The sequence below is a fragment of the Osmerus eperlanus genome, chromosome 20 (assembly GCF_963692335.1).
Source record: "Osmerus eperlanus chromosome 20, fOsmEpe2.1, whole genome shotgun sequence".
NCBI lineage: Eukaryota > Metazoa > Chordata > Actinopteri > Osmeriformes > Osmeridae > Osmerus > Osmerus eperlanus.
Window position 1 is genome coordinate 12,513,111 of NC_085037.1, and position 17,418 is coordinate 12,530,528.

The 17,418-nt window shown below is 47.5% G+C and overlaps 2 protein-coding genes across 2 annotated transcripts in view; one reads left to right on the plus strand and one right to left on the minus strand.

Moving 5' to 3' along the window:
• The first annotated feature begins 1,653 nt into the window (after positions 1 to 1,653).
• LOC134040693 (homocysteine-responsive endoplasmic reticulum-resident ubiquitin-like domain member 2 protein) lies at positions 1,654 to 7,310 on the plus strand. The gene is made up of 9 exons (XM_062486726.1): positions 1,654 to 1,797; positions 2,640 to 2,923; positions 3,999 to 4,076; positions 4,514 to 4,630; positions 4,759 to 4,904; positions 5,248 to 5,373; positions 5,516 to 5,812; positions 5,941 to 6,052; positions 6,417 to 7,310. The coding sequence occupies exons 2-9, from the start codon at positions 2,783 to 2,785 to the stop codon at positions 6,585 to 6,587; spliced, it is 1,188 nt and encodes a 395-aa protein (XP_062342710.1). The 5' UTR covers positions 1,654 to 1,797; positions 2,640 to 2,782; the 3' UTR covers positions 6,588 to 7,310.
• Positions 7,311 to 7,405: 95 nt separating this feature from the next.
• LOC134040678 (sodium bicarbonate cotransporter 3-like) overlaps positions 7,406 to 17,418 on the minus strand; it is a 34,952-nt gene continuing 24,939 nt past the window's right edge. Inside the window, 14 exon segments of the mRNA XM_062486701.1 lie at positions 7,406 to 9,818; positions 10,770 to 10,877; positions 12,092 to 12,210; positions 12,753 to 12,890; positions 13,114 to 13,287; positions 13,425 to 13,493; positions 13,666 to 13,917; positions 14,177 to 14,338; positions 14,732 to 14,845; positions 15,182 to 15,343; positions 15,467 to 15,572; positions 15,802 to 16,047; positions 16,689 to 16,822; positions 17,132 to 17,306. Coding sequence (XP_062342685.1) covers positions 9,734 to 9,818; positions 10,770 to 10,877; positions 12,092 to 12,210; positions 12,753 to 12,890; positions 13,114 to 13,287; positions 13,425 to 13,493; positions 13,666 to 13,917; positions 14,177 to 14,338; positions 14,732 to 14,845; positions 15,182 to 15,343; positions 15,467 to 15,572; positions 15,802 to 16,047; positions 16,689 to 16,822; positions 17,132 to 17,306 — 2,044 coding nt within the window. The 3' untranslated portion in view covers positions 7,406 to 9,733.

Genomic DNA, 17,418 nt, shown 5'->3' on the forward strand with positions numbered 1-17,418 from the left:
GGCTTGTTGTATTCCTTCTTGCCATGAAATGCACCCCCTGCTAACTTTGTCTAGGAAAGTGTTACATGCCTGAAACTTACTGTGGTTACTCATACTAGTGCCCTCAGTGTACAGTAATAATCATTTGATGCTGGGATTTACACAACAGACAATATAAGGGGGTGCATTTTACGACAGGCTTAATGCACCCCCTGCTAATCCTGACTAGGAAAGTGTTACATGCCTGAAACTTACTGTGCTTACTCATACTAGTACCCTCAGTGTACCGTACGAATCATTTGATGCTGGGATATACAGAACAGACAATAGAGGGGGGGTGCATTTCACGACAGGCTTGTTGTATTCCTTCTTGCCATGAAATGCACCCCCTGATATCTCTGACTAGGAAAGTGTCACATGCCTGAAACTTACTGTGGTTACTCATACTAGTGCCCTCAGTGTACGGTAAGAATAATTTGATGCTGGGATATACAGAACAGACAATAGAGGGGGGTGCATTTCACGACAGGCTTGTTGTATTCCTTCTTGCCATGAAATACACCCCCTGCTAACTCTGACTAAGAAAGTGTCACATGCCTGAAACTTACTGTGGTTACTCATACTAGTGCCCTCAGTGTACAGTAAGAATCATTTGATGCTGGGATATACAGAACAGACAGTAGAGGGGGTGCATTTCATGGCAGGCTTAATGCACCCCCTTTTAACCCTGACTAGGAAAGTGTCACATGCCTGAAACTTACTGTGGTTACTCATACTAGTGCCCTCAGTGTACAGTAAGAATCATTTGATGCTGGGATATACAGAACAGACAATAGAGGGGGGTGCATTTCACGACAGGCTTCTTGTATTCTTTCTTGCCATGAAATGCACCCCCTGCTAACTCTGACTAGGAAAGTGTCACATGCCTGAAACTTACTGTGGTTACTCATACTAGTGCCCTCAATGTACCCTTTATTAGCGGGTGGAACTTGTCATAAAGTTTGCGATAACAAAGCACACCCATTCATTCACTCATTTAACTTTTCACATTCCAACACAATCTGATTAGCCAGGATTGAAGGCTTTATTTCATTATTTTATATATTTTATATTATTCTTTATTTATATTTTATATATTTTATATTATTCTTTATTTTATATTAGCCCCTCTGCCTAAAGGGCCCTGACAGTTCCCCACAGTGAAGTCTATATATTATTTTATATTTTACATGGTATAGTATTGTTTAGAATGATTTAGACTATTGCACATGTTCTACTTGTTATATTTAAGATTCGTATATGTTTATCATATGCACTTTCCTGCCACTGTAAATTGCTTGTTTGTGTGAACTTAGATGGCAAATAAAGCTCATTCTGATTCTGATTCTATTAAAGTTTTTTTTTACAGTTTGTGTGCAAGTTACAGGTTTTACACTAGATGGCAGGCTAAACATTGTCAAGAGAAGTCGCTGTATTACGCAAAGTATCAAAGCCTGTTTCTCAGTAGCTGTCAGTACATATCGTGTAGTTTTAAATCTAGAAAACATAGCAAAAAATCGAATCCATTCATTATTAGGCTACCATAAAAATATAACTTCTCTTCGCCTACATTTCAGATACAGTAATCAGCTGATTGATCAGCTGTTCGTATGTCGTCATTTCCGTAGAGGGGAGCTCTATTTAGCTACTAGCTATGCGAGCAGGTAACCAATAACAACTGCAGCTGCTACTTAGCTCCAGATAGCTGGATGAATTATGTGTAGTGACTGTACACTCAAAGGTCATACTATTCCGGGATAATGTTCAGTGAAGTCTAAGGTAGGCTTTGTCATGGGGTAGAGGTTGTGTCTGTGGTGTACACTAATGTGTCTGGCTTTATTTAAATTGGAGAAAAATGAAGCTACAATACTGTCGGTAGCACTGAACGCTAGAATCTAGGAACCAACTTCAGACACAGATGTTAGCATCGGGCCGGGATCCAACCTAGGCTAGCTGTTTTTAAAGAATACATGTAGTGATTTTAGGTAGCCGTACTCTGTATAAAATGTTCTCTCGTTGTTATTAAATTTGGATTCCACGACCAAGTTTGTGCTAACTAGCTATTTGTAGCTAGTTAGCACTAGCTACAAATCAAAAAGCCACTTAGCCAGCTTGTTGTAGGTCATCTGTAATTGCGACGTCCTTCTAGCTAGCTTTTTTAAATGTTATTTACTGTACCATACTGAACGCTAAACATGACACATTTAAACTATCTAGCGTAACACAAACGTCAGTCCGACATGCTACAGTCGCAGTTTGGGGATGTTATGCTATGGACCTAGCTAGTTAGTAGTAATTGTAGCTGCGTTTGTGTTTTACATTACATTTAGTCATTTAGCAGACGCTCTTATCCAGAGCGACTTACAGTAAGTACAGGGACATTCAGGGACAGTAAGTACAGGGACATTCCCCCGAGGCAAGTAGGGTGAAGTGCCTTGCCCAAGGACACAACGTCAGTTGGCATGACCGGGAATCGAACTGGCAGCCTTCGGATTACTAGCCCGATTCCCTCACCGCTCAGCCACCTGACTCCCTTTTACACACGTATCCACAGGGCTAGCTATCTCTTGTTATCCAGCTAAATACAGTAACAGTATGTCGCGTCTTGCATCTTAACACAGGTGGAGATGGGAGCTTAAAACCTGTCAACTGAACAACGTCCATCAGTGGATCATGTGCAGCTGACTACAGTATCACCCAAACTCCAGAAGTACAGCTCTGTGCTAGAAACCGACAGTATTCCCGTCTTGACAGATGGTCTGACATGGATGTCGTCGACAGCCCCGTTACCCTTGTCATCAAGGCACCCAACCAGAAGTACGATGACCAGACCATCAACTGCTTTCTGAACTGGACTGTAGAGAAACTCAAAACCCATCTCTCCAATGTGTACCCCAGTAAACCTGTAAGTGTGCACGTCATCACCCGTGCGGAATTAGTCTAGTGACTTGTTCCTCGTGGAAGCCACAACTAGATTACATTACTCACAGAGTTCTTCTCCTGTGTTAGGGTTGGGTTCTGGTTTTGCGTTTAAACCATGTATGTTTAGGAATGCTGTCAAACAACACGCAGATACGGTAAAGCGGAAATCTACCTGGACGTTGACAAAATTTGTTTTTTTTACAGTGGCCTTTTGTCAACGAATGAAGGCTTTTTATGAGCCTTTCTCTAAATCCTTACTAGAAGTGTATGAATGGCTTTGGTATATTTGTAAACTTGTTAGCACACTGTACACTGGTGAAATACCAAGGAACCATTGAGTAACCTTGGATGCTTAATTAGAGCTTTTATTTGCTTTGATCCAAAGAAAGCAAACAGTGTATGTAAATCAGAGACTACAAGTACACAGTTCTAACTGTACTGCAGCGGTTAAGCGCCAAGGAACGGTCTGTTCTTTAGCAAGACAACGAAAATGTAATCTCAATAACGTTTGATCCCTGGCCCAAGATTCTGTAGATTTGACATCAGGCTGCCAGGGAGTTCGTTTCTTTACTCCCAAATTGCCAAATCTGCGTAGTTGTAGAAGTAATCACTGTAAACAAAGTGATGCTTGGCCCACACAGATTTCTCTGTTAGCGATCTGATTGATCCGTGTTACCATGACACTTCCTGATTATAAGGTTCACCACGTCAGTAGACTGGAAGAGATCTTGCTGTGACGAGGAAAACAAAAGCCTGTTCGCAGTGACCAGCTCTGGTTCCCGTTACCATTGGTTCCTGTTTAAAATATAGGCCAAACAGGGTTACGGTAGGTCAGGCGAAGAACTGACCTGTTACCTTGTCGTTACCTCACTATATGTCTAATACCACTTATCCAATCACCAAGACTGGCTTCTGTCTTGCGGTCTCTACAGACCATTTCCTTCAGGCACATGTTCTAACGTTAAACCATAACGGGGTCTGCAGATTAAGATGCTCAAAGTAGGCTAAGCTTTGTGGAGAGAAGCACCCTCTAATGTGTGTGATCATTTCTCCCGCAGAGCTCCAAAGACCAGAGGCTGGTGTATTCTGGAAAGCTTCTACTGGATCACCTGACACTGAAAGATGTGCTCAGAAAGGTGTGTGTGTGTTCCTGTGTCGCTCTCAAGATCAGAGCCACAAACGTATTCAGCCTGCTGTAATCATCGGGAATATCTATAATAATGTTAGGTTTATGCAATATTGTGTTTCTGTTACCGTCATGTAAATGTACTGCAAAAGCTGATCATCTGTGTGTGATAGTCTTGTTTTTATATTTTAAATCTAGTTGGACCTGTTTCTCGCATTGAATGCTTATCTACTGACGTAATTTAAGTACACACATTATTTTAAGAAATCTTGTCATGTGAAAAGATCTTATTGCACCTGCAGCCAAATGTGCTTGTTTTAATCATAAGCTTACTCATAACAAATATTTATGCACTGCAATTTGATAGGGCATTTGCAGCATGCGCATGCGTCAGTGTAACATGTCTGTTTTTATTACGTGTTCCCTCCCGGGCTCTGGGGACTTCAGCACGATGAGTACCACATGGTTCACCTGGTGTGTGCCTACCGAAGCCCCCCTGGGTCCCCCCAGCGCCCCAGTGGCCCCCGTAACAAGCCCCCCCAGGACTCCCCCTCCAGCAGCACCGTGAGTCATCGTCCCCGCCTCATCTCGTCACATCGCACCACTCATTGCCACTCGTTTCATCATGCGTATTCATTAACACATGTCTGTGGTGATGTTTTAAAAGTACCTTTTCTTCTTGTTCATTCCAGATTAATCAGAGTGCCCGAGGATCCTCCCCCAGCCAGGAGAGCCAATCAGCTTCTACAGGAGAGAGCAGCGACGGTCTAAGACACCGGGCCGGCCCAGCCCCCGGCCCCGCTCCCCCCTACCCCGGCCACCCAGCTTTCATGCCAGGGTAAGTGGTCGATACACAGCAACACTCATCCGGAGCCACTTTCAAATAGTGCATGTAATAAATCCAGAAGACTATCAAGGATCAGAAGTGCTCTGGATGGTTGAGCAGGGGTGGGGAACCCTAGCAGGGTCACCGTTATGTCATATCACTCATCACAACACTTATGTTCATTAAGTGCTCAGTTGCTCTCTCCTTTGCATCGTTCTAGATCATCTCTGATCTGTAATGAAGTCATGCAGGCCTGCCTCTCCTCCCTCCAGAGCCTTTAAACCCCCAGTCTGACAGACCAGGGATCAGGGCCTCAGTGTGTGAGAGCTCATCATGAATGTATCCTATATTGCAGATACATGTGGAGCCATCCAGGCCCTACATCCTACACGCCACCCTACCCCACCTTCAACCCCACCTTCAACCCCATGACCTTACTGTGGTGGCAACAGGTCTATGCCCGGCAGTACCTCATGCACTAGTAAGTCTTTTCATCACAGATTAATACAAGGTTAATGTGGTGAAAATAATGACAAAGCATACGTTGACCTTGTCAGTCAAGTGACTGTCACCTCATCATTCTCCCTCCCTTTACCTCACTTCCTTTCCCTCCCTCCCTCCAGCCAGGCGATGGCTACCTCATCTCACCATCTCAGGCCGACTTCTGATTCGCTGTCGGCCCAGCCCCGCCAATCAGATCCTCCGAACAGGCCTCCCCAGGAGGAGCGAGGCGTGGCCGACCCGGACGTGCAGATGAATGCTCAGGGAGGGGAGATGCTGAACGACGAGGAGCACAACCGTGATTGGCTGGACTGGGTGTACGCGGTGTCGCGCGCCGCCATCCTGCTCAGCGTGGTGTACTTCTACTCCTCCTTCAGCCGCTTCGTCATGGTGATGGGTGCCATGGTGCTGCTCTACCTGTGAGTGGGACCCTTCAGAGGTTCTCTCCCGGATAGGAGTGTTTGTATTCTGTTTTGTCAGGTTGTGAAAGGTTCGCTAATGCTGTCCGTCTCTCTCTCTTTCTGCCCTCCCCTCTTGTCTCCTCCAGGCACCAGGCAGGTTGGTTTCCCTTCAACCTAGAGAACGAGCTGCAGAACCCTGGTGAAGGCCAGCACCAGGACGAGATGGAAGCAGAACTCCACCACGACCTCCAGGAGATGGTACCGCACAACCTCTGACCTTTCACCCGCACTGGTCCAGGGAAACTTCCAGTGGCTGCCTGAGTTCATACCTGCATTAAATTACACAGATTGATGCTTGAAGTTTTTTTTTTTTTTTTTTACAAAGTATGGTTGTTTTGAAATGACTGAGATATGACATACAGTGTAGAGTTATTACCGACAACAGCTGATATTTGTGGTGAATTTAATAGGGAAACATTTCCCCATGACACTAGCCACATGATCAGTAGGCATACATTTAGCAGGGGGGTGGGGGTTGATTTGAACTTACGACCTTGTGATCTACAGTCAAACACGATCATCCCATCCAGTTTAACTTCATCCACGTTCATGTGATCCGCAGGAGCGGGTCATGGATGAGGGCGTGGGGGAGGATGACGGGGAGAGTGGGGAGGAAGGCCCGGAGGATCCCAACGGCCTCATCCACGCGGGCTTCCTCTCCTCCACCTGGTCCTTCATCATCACCTTCTTCATGTCTCTCATCCCTGAGGGGCCTGCCAACGCTGCCAACTGAACCAGGAAGTCCCCTGCAGCGAGACGCAACGCATTGGGGCTGACCAGGGAGGGATATCACACACACTACACACACACACCGAATCACGTTCACTGGAGTCGGGGGGGGGGGGGGGAACACACTGCAGGTGTGTCAGTTTTTCGTCTGAAGTCAACTGTGGGACAGCAGGGCGGGCGAAGCCGCTTTTGTTCGTAGCAGTCCTCTCCTGGCTGTCGATGTAGAATAGGAAATGGCTGTCGCGAATGTGTCCTTGACGATATGGGACAGGTTGACCTGTTTGTAATATAGTTCATGTTTAATACCAACCCATTATGAGAAGATTCCACTCTGTCAGAATAAGTATGTTTTGTCTTTATCTAATACTGTTGAAACTAAATATTAATGGAATATTGAACTTGACAACTAGTTGATATTAAACTAGTTACTTCCATTTAAACACTTCATCCAAGCAGTTTTGAATTAAACAGATTTTAACATCCTTGTGTGTTGTTAGTGAACAACCAGCAGAGATGTAGTTTCTCAATGTATTGCAAACACAGCATCAGTGACCGTAGCAGCCATAAGCTACGCAGTATTAAGCTGCAGTACCTACAATCACACAGTAGAGGACGCTACTTGAACTTCACAGCGGTACATCGAGAAACAGCCAAATGACAGCGTCGTACTAAACCGTTAAAGATTCTAATTCCAATGACGAGCAAATAAAAAAATTGACGAATTTAATTTACCGTCGCATTCAGAATTTCTTTTTAGTTTTACATTTTTGTAAACAACATTACACCGCTGGTATTGGTGACAAAGTCGTCAGGGCAACGCAAGACACAAAAGTTATTTCGACCCGAAAGAATTTCTTGGATTAAGACAGTACCTTAATAATGTAACAGCTTCAGAACACAGAAACAAGTCTGACATTGAAATACTTTTATTGCTTTCCATCGATAGTTACAAAAAAATAGGTTTTGTCCTATACCTTGTCATTGCTGTACCGTAATAACTACTGGAGTAGGCTAGTGAGTTCAGTGTAGTAGCTGGAACTAATCAACACATTGGATGCACACCAGCAAGCAACATTCTGGTAGAGCATATTCACCATGTTTTACACACTGAGTCAATTGTACTGCAATATCATGTGTTCTACAAGTTGTGATACCTTCCTTCCAAGCACACCAATATTACAGATCAAACATCAAATTAACATTTGCAATGAGTCAAAACATTGAGTGGGAAAAAGGCTTCAACAACATTCACGTTAATGTACACAAATGTTGTTCACCTGTGATTTTAAAAGTTAGAATAATTTGGTGAACATTGACATATATTGCATTTAAAAACTATCAATAGAATGACGATTTGTGAAGGGCTTGTGTTGTGTCTGTGACATGAAAACAGTGTCTTGACAGTAAAACTACAGATTATAAATAATGCTGATATTGGTTACATATATATATATATATTTATCGTTTTGTTGTTAGTTTGGTAGATGGTGTGACTTTCACAAAGACATTCAGATCAAGACGGCCATAAATGTCTGACTTCCTGTTTGAACCGGTATAAACAGCAGGTAGGAACTCCCAGAAGTAGACTAGTCTTTGGCGTTTAGATGCCATGATGCGATTACAGTACCTGAACATCAACAATATACATTTATGGTAAAAGTTCAAGCCACGGTGCTGCTTTCACAAGGCACATAAGCTAGTCTCATACCGTAGTTAGCAACACACTGAAATGCCCATTAAAACTATATGACGATTTGACAAACTCAAACCTTTGTTTGACACATAACTCTCAATCCACACATAGCATGGTACTGAACACTGTTGATTATTGCTGCCACAGAACCACGCTAAGCTGATGAGAACTACAGAATACAAAGATACATTTCTTTTGAGTAAAATAGAAGTATTCTGCATAAAAAGACTTTTGTAATACTGTAATCACTGAATTACGGGACGTACAGGTGCAACAGAATTGGTTTGAAGCGGTCCTGAAAGTGACCCCAGTTCACTGATACTTAAAACAATTCCAAACAAGTATAATGTTTTTACTTTTGTATTTTAGCAAAATAGTTGTGATCCTTACAATTAAATAAAACGAATGTACACTATTTGAGACAGGCTTGAGTGTCAACACTGGACCACAGTGACATTTTCAGACATCAAACACTGTCAAACACAACAAAAGCCTGTGTAGGTCTCTAGTTCATACAAACTGACAAAAAAAGCTAAAGTGCTATGGGGACGACCAGACCGGAACTGGATGACCTCGCTTACGGCTCTCTATACCAAACAAACATGTTTAAAACACGTATCCTCGGCTAAAACGACTTGACGCGAGCAGCAATTTTGACGCTGACATTTTGAAACGAACGTCAAGCAGATGGAGTGATTACGGAGCGGTGAAAAGATTTGGCTCAACCGATCTTTCTACCGAAGACCATGTTTGGCCACCTTACACTCTACTGAGATTATGGGTTAGGCATCTGAATGTGTACATTCTGTTGGTTTGTGGCAGTCTAGTGAACCAGGCTTCTGACATACAGCAAAATCAGTTGGCACTGATAAAAGTGACAATCCACCTGAATGGCTTCGATAAAGTGTGCTTCTGTAGCTGGTTTGAAGTGTCTTCATCTGAATATTAAAATAGTTGGGGTTGGGTGGGGGGTGGGGGGGTGGGGGGGGGATCCAGCGAACTCATCTGAATCTAATGAGTCATAAATAAAACAAGAAACGACATGAAATCTAAACAAATACATTTCTTTGAACCGAAACTGAAATGTACACCTTTTCAAAATTAAAGTCTGTTCAAGCGTCCGTAACGATCTGCAGATCCTCATTAGAGAGTGGCCCCTTATTTTGGTATCTGTGGTTGAAGATGAGAAGATGACTCCTGACATTGGGGTTTGAAGCACCCGAAATGGGGGATTTGGGTGGGCAGTGTCACCATGGTCCAATCACAGGCCAGGGATTTCTCAGAATGCAACAGTGGGTTACTGGAGGTCAGAGCTCAGTCGTTGCCTAGAACAGAGACCCTACCCCCTGACGAGCTGCCCAGCTCCAGATCTATCTAGCCAACTGCCCCTCTCTGGGGTAATAAGGAGGGGTGGGAGGGAGGAATGGGGGCAGAGAGAAAGGTGTCGTCTTCCTCCATCACAAGAAGGTCTCTATGGCCGTGTTGCAGCCTCCTGCTGCTTCTGGGTCCAGGTCCACCCTAACACACGCCACCTTCTCCTCGCTGAGGAAGGCAGGGGAGGAGACCGAGAGAAAGGGAGGGAGAGAGAAAAAGAAGAGAGGCATATGGAAGAGAAGGAAGTTAGATAACGTCAAGAAGGAGTGTGACATTTTGTTTTCTTTCTTTTTTGGTGTGTTTGTGTGTGTGAATGGGGTTAGAATGTGTCTGCAGTGGTGTTAAGATGAAGCTAAAGTTAAACTCCAGACTCATTCCCATGCTCTGGGACCACAGCTCTGACAGGGCAGAGGACTGCTGACAGGAGCGCACAGGTGCGAACGCTGCTCCAGCACCCTGGGCTCAGACGTGCCAGCGTGGTTAGAAAGCAGCCTAGCGGACAGCCTCAACACTGGCCAGGTGAACCCACAACAGACTGGCCGAAATAGCAGCATGTCACCTCATCACCTTGTACGTATGTGAATGCACAGTTGAATACAGTTTCTCCTTCATGTTTTGTTTTGGGAGTTGCCAACTCCTGGAGACTCTCTAGAACGGTTCTGTGTCATGGAAGGTCAGTAGACTACTCCTTCACGACCCCTAGGAGGGTCGTCGTTGCTACGCTGGGCAGGTTGGGTGCAGGAAGGGTCGTCATAGCTACCTGTTGCTGGGCAGGTTGGGTACAGGAAGGGTCGTCATAGCTACCTGTTGCTACGCTGGGCAGGTTTGGTACAGGAAGGGTCGTCATAGATACCTGTTGCTATGCTGGGCAGGTTGGGTCGTCATAGCTACCTGTTGCTACGCTTGGCAGGTTGGGTCTTCATAGCTACCTGTTGCTACGCTGGGCAGGTTGGGTCGTCATAGCTACCTTTTGCTACGCTGGACAGGTTGTGTCGTCATAGCTACCTTTTGCTATGCTGGGCAGGTTGGGTCGTCATAGCTACCTTTTGCTACGCTGGGCAGGTTGGGTCGTCATAGCTACCTTTTGCTACGCTGGGCAGGTTGGGTCGTCATAGCTACCTTTTGCTACGCTGGGCAGGTTGGGTGTAGTCGCTGCCAGAAGCTGTTGTTTTCCACGCCACACTTTTGGCCATCTCATCAGAGATGTTAACATTGGGGGGCTCACAACTGCATGCACATGGAGACACACAGACAGACAGACAGACAGACATAACCAGACACAAAACACACACACCGACAGACAAACGTGTCAGTGTGTGAGGTAAAGTCAGGACAGGAGGCGACAGACAGACACATTTCCAGGTAAACAAACAGACTGAAGACAACAGGCACTATTTCTGCCAGGCGCTAATTAGCAGTGACTGTGATCACGACCTGCAGGCCCCACACTGCTGCACCTGAAGGCGAGTGTCTCTCCACAACCCTGCCAGGAGCCCACACCAGATCACCGCAGGTTAGTGATCACAAACCTTCGCGAGCAGTGTTACACGTCGTCCAAACATTTGATCCAGGACCATTTTTTCCCCTTCCACATAACACAGCACGCAGGGTGATGTGTGGGATTTAAAATGGTTGATTCTTAAAAGCCGAGTTACGCTTCAGCTTGGGCCATGCGTTGACTGCGGTTATCTAGAGCTCGTTATGGAGGGAGAGGAAGGGGAAGAGGAGAGGGGAGAGGAGAGGGGAGAGGAGAGGGGAGGAGGGGGGAGAGGAGAGAGGAGGGGGGATAGGAGAGGGGAGAGGAGAGGGGAGAGGAGGGGAGGGGAGAGAGGAGGGGGGAGAGGAGATGGGAGAGGAGGGGGGAGAGGAGAGGGGAGGAGAGGGGAGAGGAGAGGGGAGAGGAGGGGGGAGAGGAGGGGGGAGAGGAGAGGAGGGCCTACTTCAGACACCCACTCCTGCCAGCTCTTCGTTCCCAGGGTAGGTGTGCGCCACTATTCTGTACGATCTGTTCAAGATAGACACGTTAGCAAAACCACAGCTAGCGTGATCCCTACCACCACGAACATCAACAACACACGACTGACGAGCAGGTAGAATGAGTTGCAGTAGAGAAACTTCTACAGAAACAAGAGTAACACTTCAACAGAAAACATTGACACTATGGTTAAAGTACCTAACAGTGATTTATTTAACCATAAAGACATGGGGGGATCAAAATATTACTTTTTTACTTCATCTTCCAGGGGGGTCGGGGGTTGCCGTTGGGGGGGCGCCCCTAACATAATGGTAGGGGAAACACTGGTGTAACTCCTAACTCCACAGGTGTGTGTGTGACTTCCTGTCTCCTATACAGGTGTGTGTGTGACTTCCTGTCTCCTATACAGGTGTGTGTGTGACTTCCTGTCTCCTATACAGGTGTGTGTGGGTGTCAAGGTACAAACCTTCCTGACAGGGACTTGACAGGGATCTTCAGCAGGTTGCTCCCTTCATATTGGAGCTTCAACCCAGGCTCCGCCCCCAACCCAGGCTCCGCCCCCACCGTCAGCAGGGCCACCGCCTCCTGTTGTCACCAGGAACACTCATTACATTTGATTTACATTATCACATTTACTATTCGTTTAACAGACGCTTTTATCCAAAGCGACGCACAAAAAAGTGCATGTAAAAAGTAAGCAATTGAGATGTTATTGTTGCACATTAGTAAACCTTTTTCTTCTTCCTTTGAATAAAAGAGATGTACAAAAAGAGAAATGTTCAGTAGAAGATCAAAGATCTTTAGCCAAATCACAAAGGAACCACAAAATGAAATACCAAAGCACAACAATAACATCTCGACTACAGAAGTTTGCAAATTTCAACTAACGTTGCCATGGTTACTCGCCACAGAGGCCAGAGAAGCCAGTATGACGTTGACAGCAGAGACAGCCTGTTGGCCTTGCTGTGATCCAACTAAGATACTGCTGGTGAAATAATGTCACACTTCTATCCAAAGGCCTTGATCCACAGGGGGGATTTGAACCTGTGACCTGTTGAACTGCAGTCAGTCGCTCTCACTCTGCTATACCCTCCCCGTACAGCTAGGTGGCGCCGTGATCTCATTACCAGTTTCTCTCTCGCCTTCTTCTTCTTGTCGTCTTCTTTCTTCTTCTTGCTTTCGGGCATCAGGTCGTCCAGCCAGCTCAGCTCCCTCTTGGTGAAGAAGAAGTCGAGAAGTTTCCGGATGAAGACCAGAGCCAGCACCTTCAGCAGAACACAGAGTCCCGTCAGGACAAACAAGGAAACAAACCCAAGGCATGCAAAGCTGCTAGGGTTTCAATATTTTTTTAGTGTTTCTAAGTGTGTGAGTGTTTCTGAGTGTGTGTGTTTCTGAGTGTGTGAGTGTTTCTAAGTGTGTGTGTTTCTGAGTGTGTGTGTGTGTGTTTGAGTGTGTGTGTGTGTTTCTGAGTGTGTGAGAGTGTTTCACCATCATAGGGAAGACCACGGCAGCAGACGAGGTCTTGATGACCCAGAGCAGCACCAGGCAGGTGAGCTGGACCAGGGTGAACACGTGGACCTTCCACAGGGGCACGTAACGCAGGTAGATCAGGTCGGGCTGGTGCTTGGCTGGCATGCCAAACAGCTTGATCCGGTCGAAGAACTGGAGGAGGTGGAAGGAGAGGGAGAGAGGGAACCCATGGAGAAGGTGACGGAAGACAGAGATTTAATTAAAGGAAGGAGAAGTAAGGATCACTATCTGTGGCTGTACCTAGTAGGACTCTGTGAATCTAATCTCACCTGGATGCCTTTAAGAGAGGACACTCCCATGTAGAGAAATACCCCATACAGCACTGGCATGGGGATGAACTGGGAGGGGAAGAGAAAGGTATTATAAATATATCCTGTATGCACAGTTTATAGTACTACATAAAAACATCCCTTCACTAAAGTATCACTGTCGTACGACGTAAAACGTCCCTATTTAACGGAGGTTCGGTAAACAGGCCTGGTGTAAACAGGCCTCCCCATGACCTCTGACCTTGAGGGCGGAGGTCATGAACACGGAGCAGCCCATGAGCAGGAAGATCATGAACCCTGTGAAGCGTTGCTCCAGGATCCCCAGGAACTTGGGCTGTTCCCCGGGGGCGGAGCAGCCCGACTCCAGCTTCAGGCTGTTGACGTGGGAGATGGAGAGGACGGTGGCCGCCACGAACCAGGGCAGGCCCATGATGGAGCACACGCCCAGCATCACTGCTACCACCAGCAGGTCCAAGTGGTAGCCACAGCCCTTCTGTACCACGGACAGAGAGAAACGGCACTGATCACAGCTGCCTTTCCAAACTTTTTTTCCCCCCCAAAAAATGTTAACCTTTCTTTTGATTTTTTTTTTGGGGGGGGGGGATTTCATTTTTTCAACTCCCCTCCCCAAAACATCACAAATACTTGTTCTACCTTTCGAACACAACACAAACGTTTCTAGTTTTTTTTTAATCTTATTTTTATTGTACTTTATTTTATTTTTTCAACCTTTCCCTGCCCCTATCCCTGACCTTCAGCTTGTGCTCCTTCCTGTTGACTATGACAGCGGTGATCTGCTGGTCCATGAAGATGAGGATGGTGCACAGCAGCGCAGGCAGTGCCGCCACCAGCAGCGTCCACCAGGGGTTACCCCCCAGCGGGTCGATCAGCCAGCCGCGGTGCTTGGAGGTGGGCTGGAGGGAGGACCGCAATACCCTTCATTTAACACCATCACTTTATATACCTGGACTGCCTCAGAAGATTATATGACAGTTCAAATGTATAAAAGGTGCTAAATTAAGCTGCGACTTCTTGATATGCTTGATTGCTACCTCTAAGATATACCCATGAACTAATAATAATACAAAAAACTGAAATAATAACTGAATAATATTAAAACTGAAAATCATGCGTGCCCCGGTACCTGGGTTTGAATCTGCATGTCTTCCCCCCTCTCTCCTTCTCCCCCTCTCCCCCTCTCTCCCTCTCTCCCTCTCCCCCTCTCTCCCTCTCCCCCTCTCTCCCTCTCTCCCTCTCTCCCTCTCCCCCTCTCCCCCTCTCTCCCTCCCCGAGAATTAAAGCAATACCTCGAAGCGGTCGGGGACGTGGAGTTTGGGAGAAGGGATGCCCATCAGGTAGTCCACCAGCACCATAATCATGATGGTCAGGAACACCGCAAAGTCACTGATGGTGGAGCGTACCTGCATCACCACACCGACCGAAAACAGATTCAGGCAGGAAGACTCAGTAGTCAGTTAGTTAATCTTGTTAACATTTACATTTTACATTTTAGTCATTTAGCAGACGCTCTTATCCAGAGCGACTTACAGTAAGTACAGGGACATTCCCCACGAGGCAAGCAGGGTGAAGTGCCTTGCCCAAGGCCACAACGTCATTTTGAACGGCCGGGAATCGAACTGGCAACCTTCAGATTACTAGCCCGATTCCCTAACCGCTCAGCCACCTGACTCCCTAACACACACCCACACACACACACTTCCACAGGTAGAGGAGGGGCTTGCGGGCGAACGCCACACCTTGGTGGGAAAGTAGTTCTCGGTCTTGAACTGCTTGAGGAAGGAGGAGAGGAGGAAGGTGGTGAAGAAGAGGATGATGGACCAGAACAGCACGTCAGGGATGAAGGGACCACGCTGGCCACAGGCAGGGCCCACAAACTCCCCGTGGAGCAAGTTACACATCTGAGTGAGAGAGGGAGGGGGAGAGAGAGGAGAGAGAGATACAGACAGGGGGATAGAGATAGACAGAGCTGTGGTCAGAGCACATTGTGTGTGTGTGTGTGTGTGTGTGTGTGTGTGTCTCACCGACACATTGAGGCTGCTCCAGGAGATGGAGTTCTGCGTGTGTCCTGTCTGGTTCCACGACTGCAGTGCCTGCTCTGAGGCATTGCTGGGTGGGGCACACTGACACCTGCAACACACACACACATTACACATCGACACCTGCAACACACACACACACACAATCACAGACAACTGTCCCAGACCGCACACACACTCCACATCCCACACACTCCGCGCCGCGACACCAAACACAACCCACGACAGCCGCATTCGCATCCCTGTCACATCCTGAAACACAACCGCCCCTTAAAACTACATCTCCCAGCATCCTCTCTGCTCCCTAACCAGGAACCCACGAGTAGAGGGTGAGGTTGTCCAGGCTGCTGTGCGTGTTGACGGGGAAGTGCTCCCCCAGGTGCACCAGCTTCTCCAGCGCCTCGTAGATGAAGATGAGGCAGATGAGCGAAGCGAAGGCCTCCTCCGTGAAGCGTGTGATGTAGCACACCAGCGAGCTGGCGTCCGTGGCAACCAGGACCAGGCACAGGAAGGCGGTCCACAGGCCGATGCAGGTCCTCAGAGACAGGTAGGACAGGCCGTAGTCACTGGGGGGGGGGGGGGGGGGGGGGGGGGGGCGGCGGCGGCAGGGAGACACAGGGTCAGTGTTGACAGCAGGGTTAGGGTCAGTGTCAGTGTTGAATAGGATCAGTGTTGGGTTAGGGTCAGTGTTGGGTTAGGATCAGTGTTGGGTTAGGGTCAGTGTTGGGTTAGGATCAGTGTTGGTTAGGGTCAGTGTTGGGTTAGGGTCAGGGTCAGGGTCAGTGTTGGGTTAGGATCAGTGTTGGGTTAGGGTCAGTGTTGGGTTAGGGTCAGGGTCAGTGTTGGGTTAGGGTCACTGTTGGGTTAGGGTCAGGGTCAGTGTTGGGTTAGGGTCAGTGTTGGGTTAGGGTCAGTGTTGGGTTAGGGTCAGTGTTGGGTTAGTGTCAGGGTCAGTGTTGGGTTAGGGTCAGTGTTGGGTTAGGGTCAGGGTCAGTGTTGGGTCAGGGTCAGTGTTGGGTCAGGGTCAGTGTTGGGTTAGGGTCAGGGTCAGTGTTGGGTTAGGATCAGTGTTGGGTTAGGGTCAGGGTCAGTGTTGGGTTAGGATCAGTGTTGGGTTAGGGTCAGGGTCAGTGTTGGGTTAGGATCAGTGTTGGGTTAGGGTCGGGGTCAGTGTTGAGTCAGGGTCAGTATTGACAGCAGGACTCACCTGCAGAACTTGAAGAGGATCTTCTCAAAGACCAGGACGGGCCCAGTGCTGCCCAGGATGGTGAGGGGCTGGCCCGCAAACAGAGAGAACGCCACCCCCGTCAGAGACGCCCCGAACAAGGACTCGATGGCACTCTGGAACGAGAGAGGAGAGGAGGAAGGGGAGGAGTGAGAGAGGAGGAGGGGGGGAGGAGGAGGAGGAGGGGTGGGGGAGGAGGATGGGAAGTGGAGTTGGAGACAGAGAGAAAGAGGGTAAACCAGACAGAAAGGGAGAAAGAGATAAACAGACAGAGAAAGAGAGAGAGAGAGAAAGAGACAGAGAGACAGAGAGAGAGACAAATAGGGAGACAGAGATACAGAGAGAGAGACACAGACACTGAAAGACACAGAAAGAGACAGAGAGAGAGACAGAGTGAAGGGTGAGTGAGGGTGAGCCAGACTCACTATGTTTCCCTTGGTTGCCTCCCCCAGCAGCCCCCCGAAGGTGATAACAGGAGACATGCAGGCGCAGTACAGGAACAGCACGGAGGCCAGACACTGCAGGCTGAAGGCGTCACGGATGTCGCTCCAGTAGAACGGAGCCTTGCGCTTCACATCCCGGACCAGGCCTCCGAAGATCCTGACGACGCAACGGGGAAAACCAGTTAGCATCCAGCGAGTTTAACGCAGGTTGTGTCTTCAGATGGTTTTATCCAGGAGACATACAAGGGAGGGGGGGATTTGAACACGTG

What these genes read in the sequence shown, in the direction of transcription:
- LOC134040693 (XM_062486726.1), top strand. Translation starts at nt 2,783, where the DNA reads ATGGATGTCGTCGACAGCCCCGTTACCCTTGTCATCAAGGCACCCAAC. An exon ending in CGGCAGTACCTCATGCACTA is followed by an intron (nt 5,374 to 5,515) that starts GTAAGTCTTTTC and finishes CCCTCCCTCCAG; the next exon opens with CCAGGCGATGGCTACCTCAT. An exon ending in ACCACGACCTCCAGGAGATG is followed by an intron (nt 6,053 to 6,416) that starts GTACCGCACAAC and finishes TGTGATCCGCAG; the next exon opens with GAGCGGGTCATGGATGAGGG.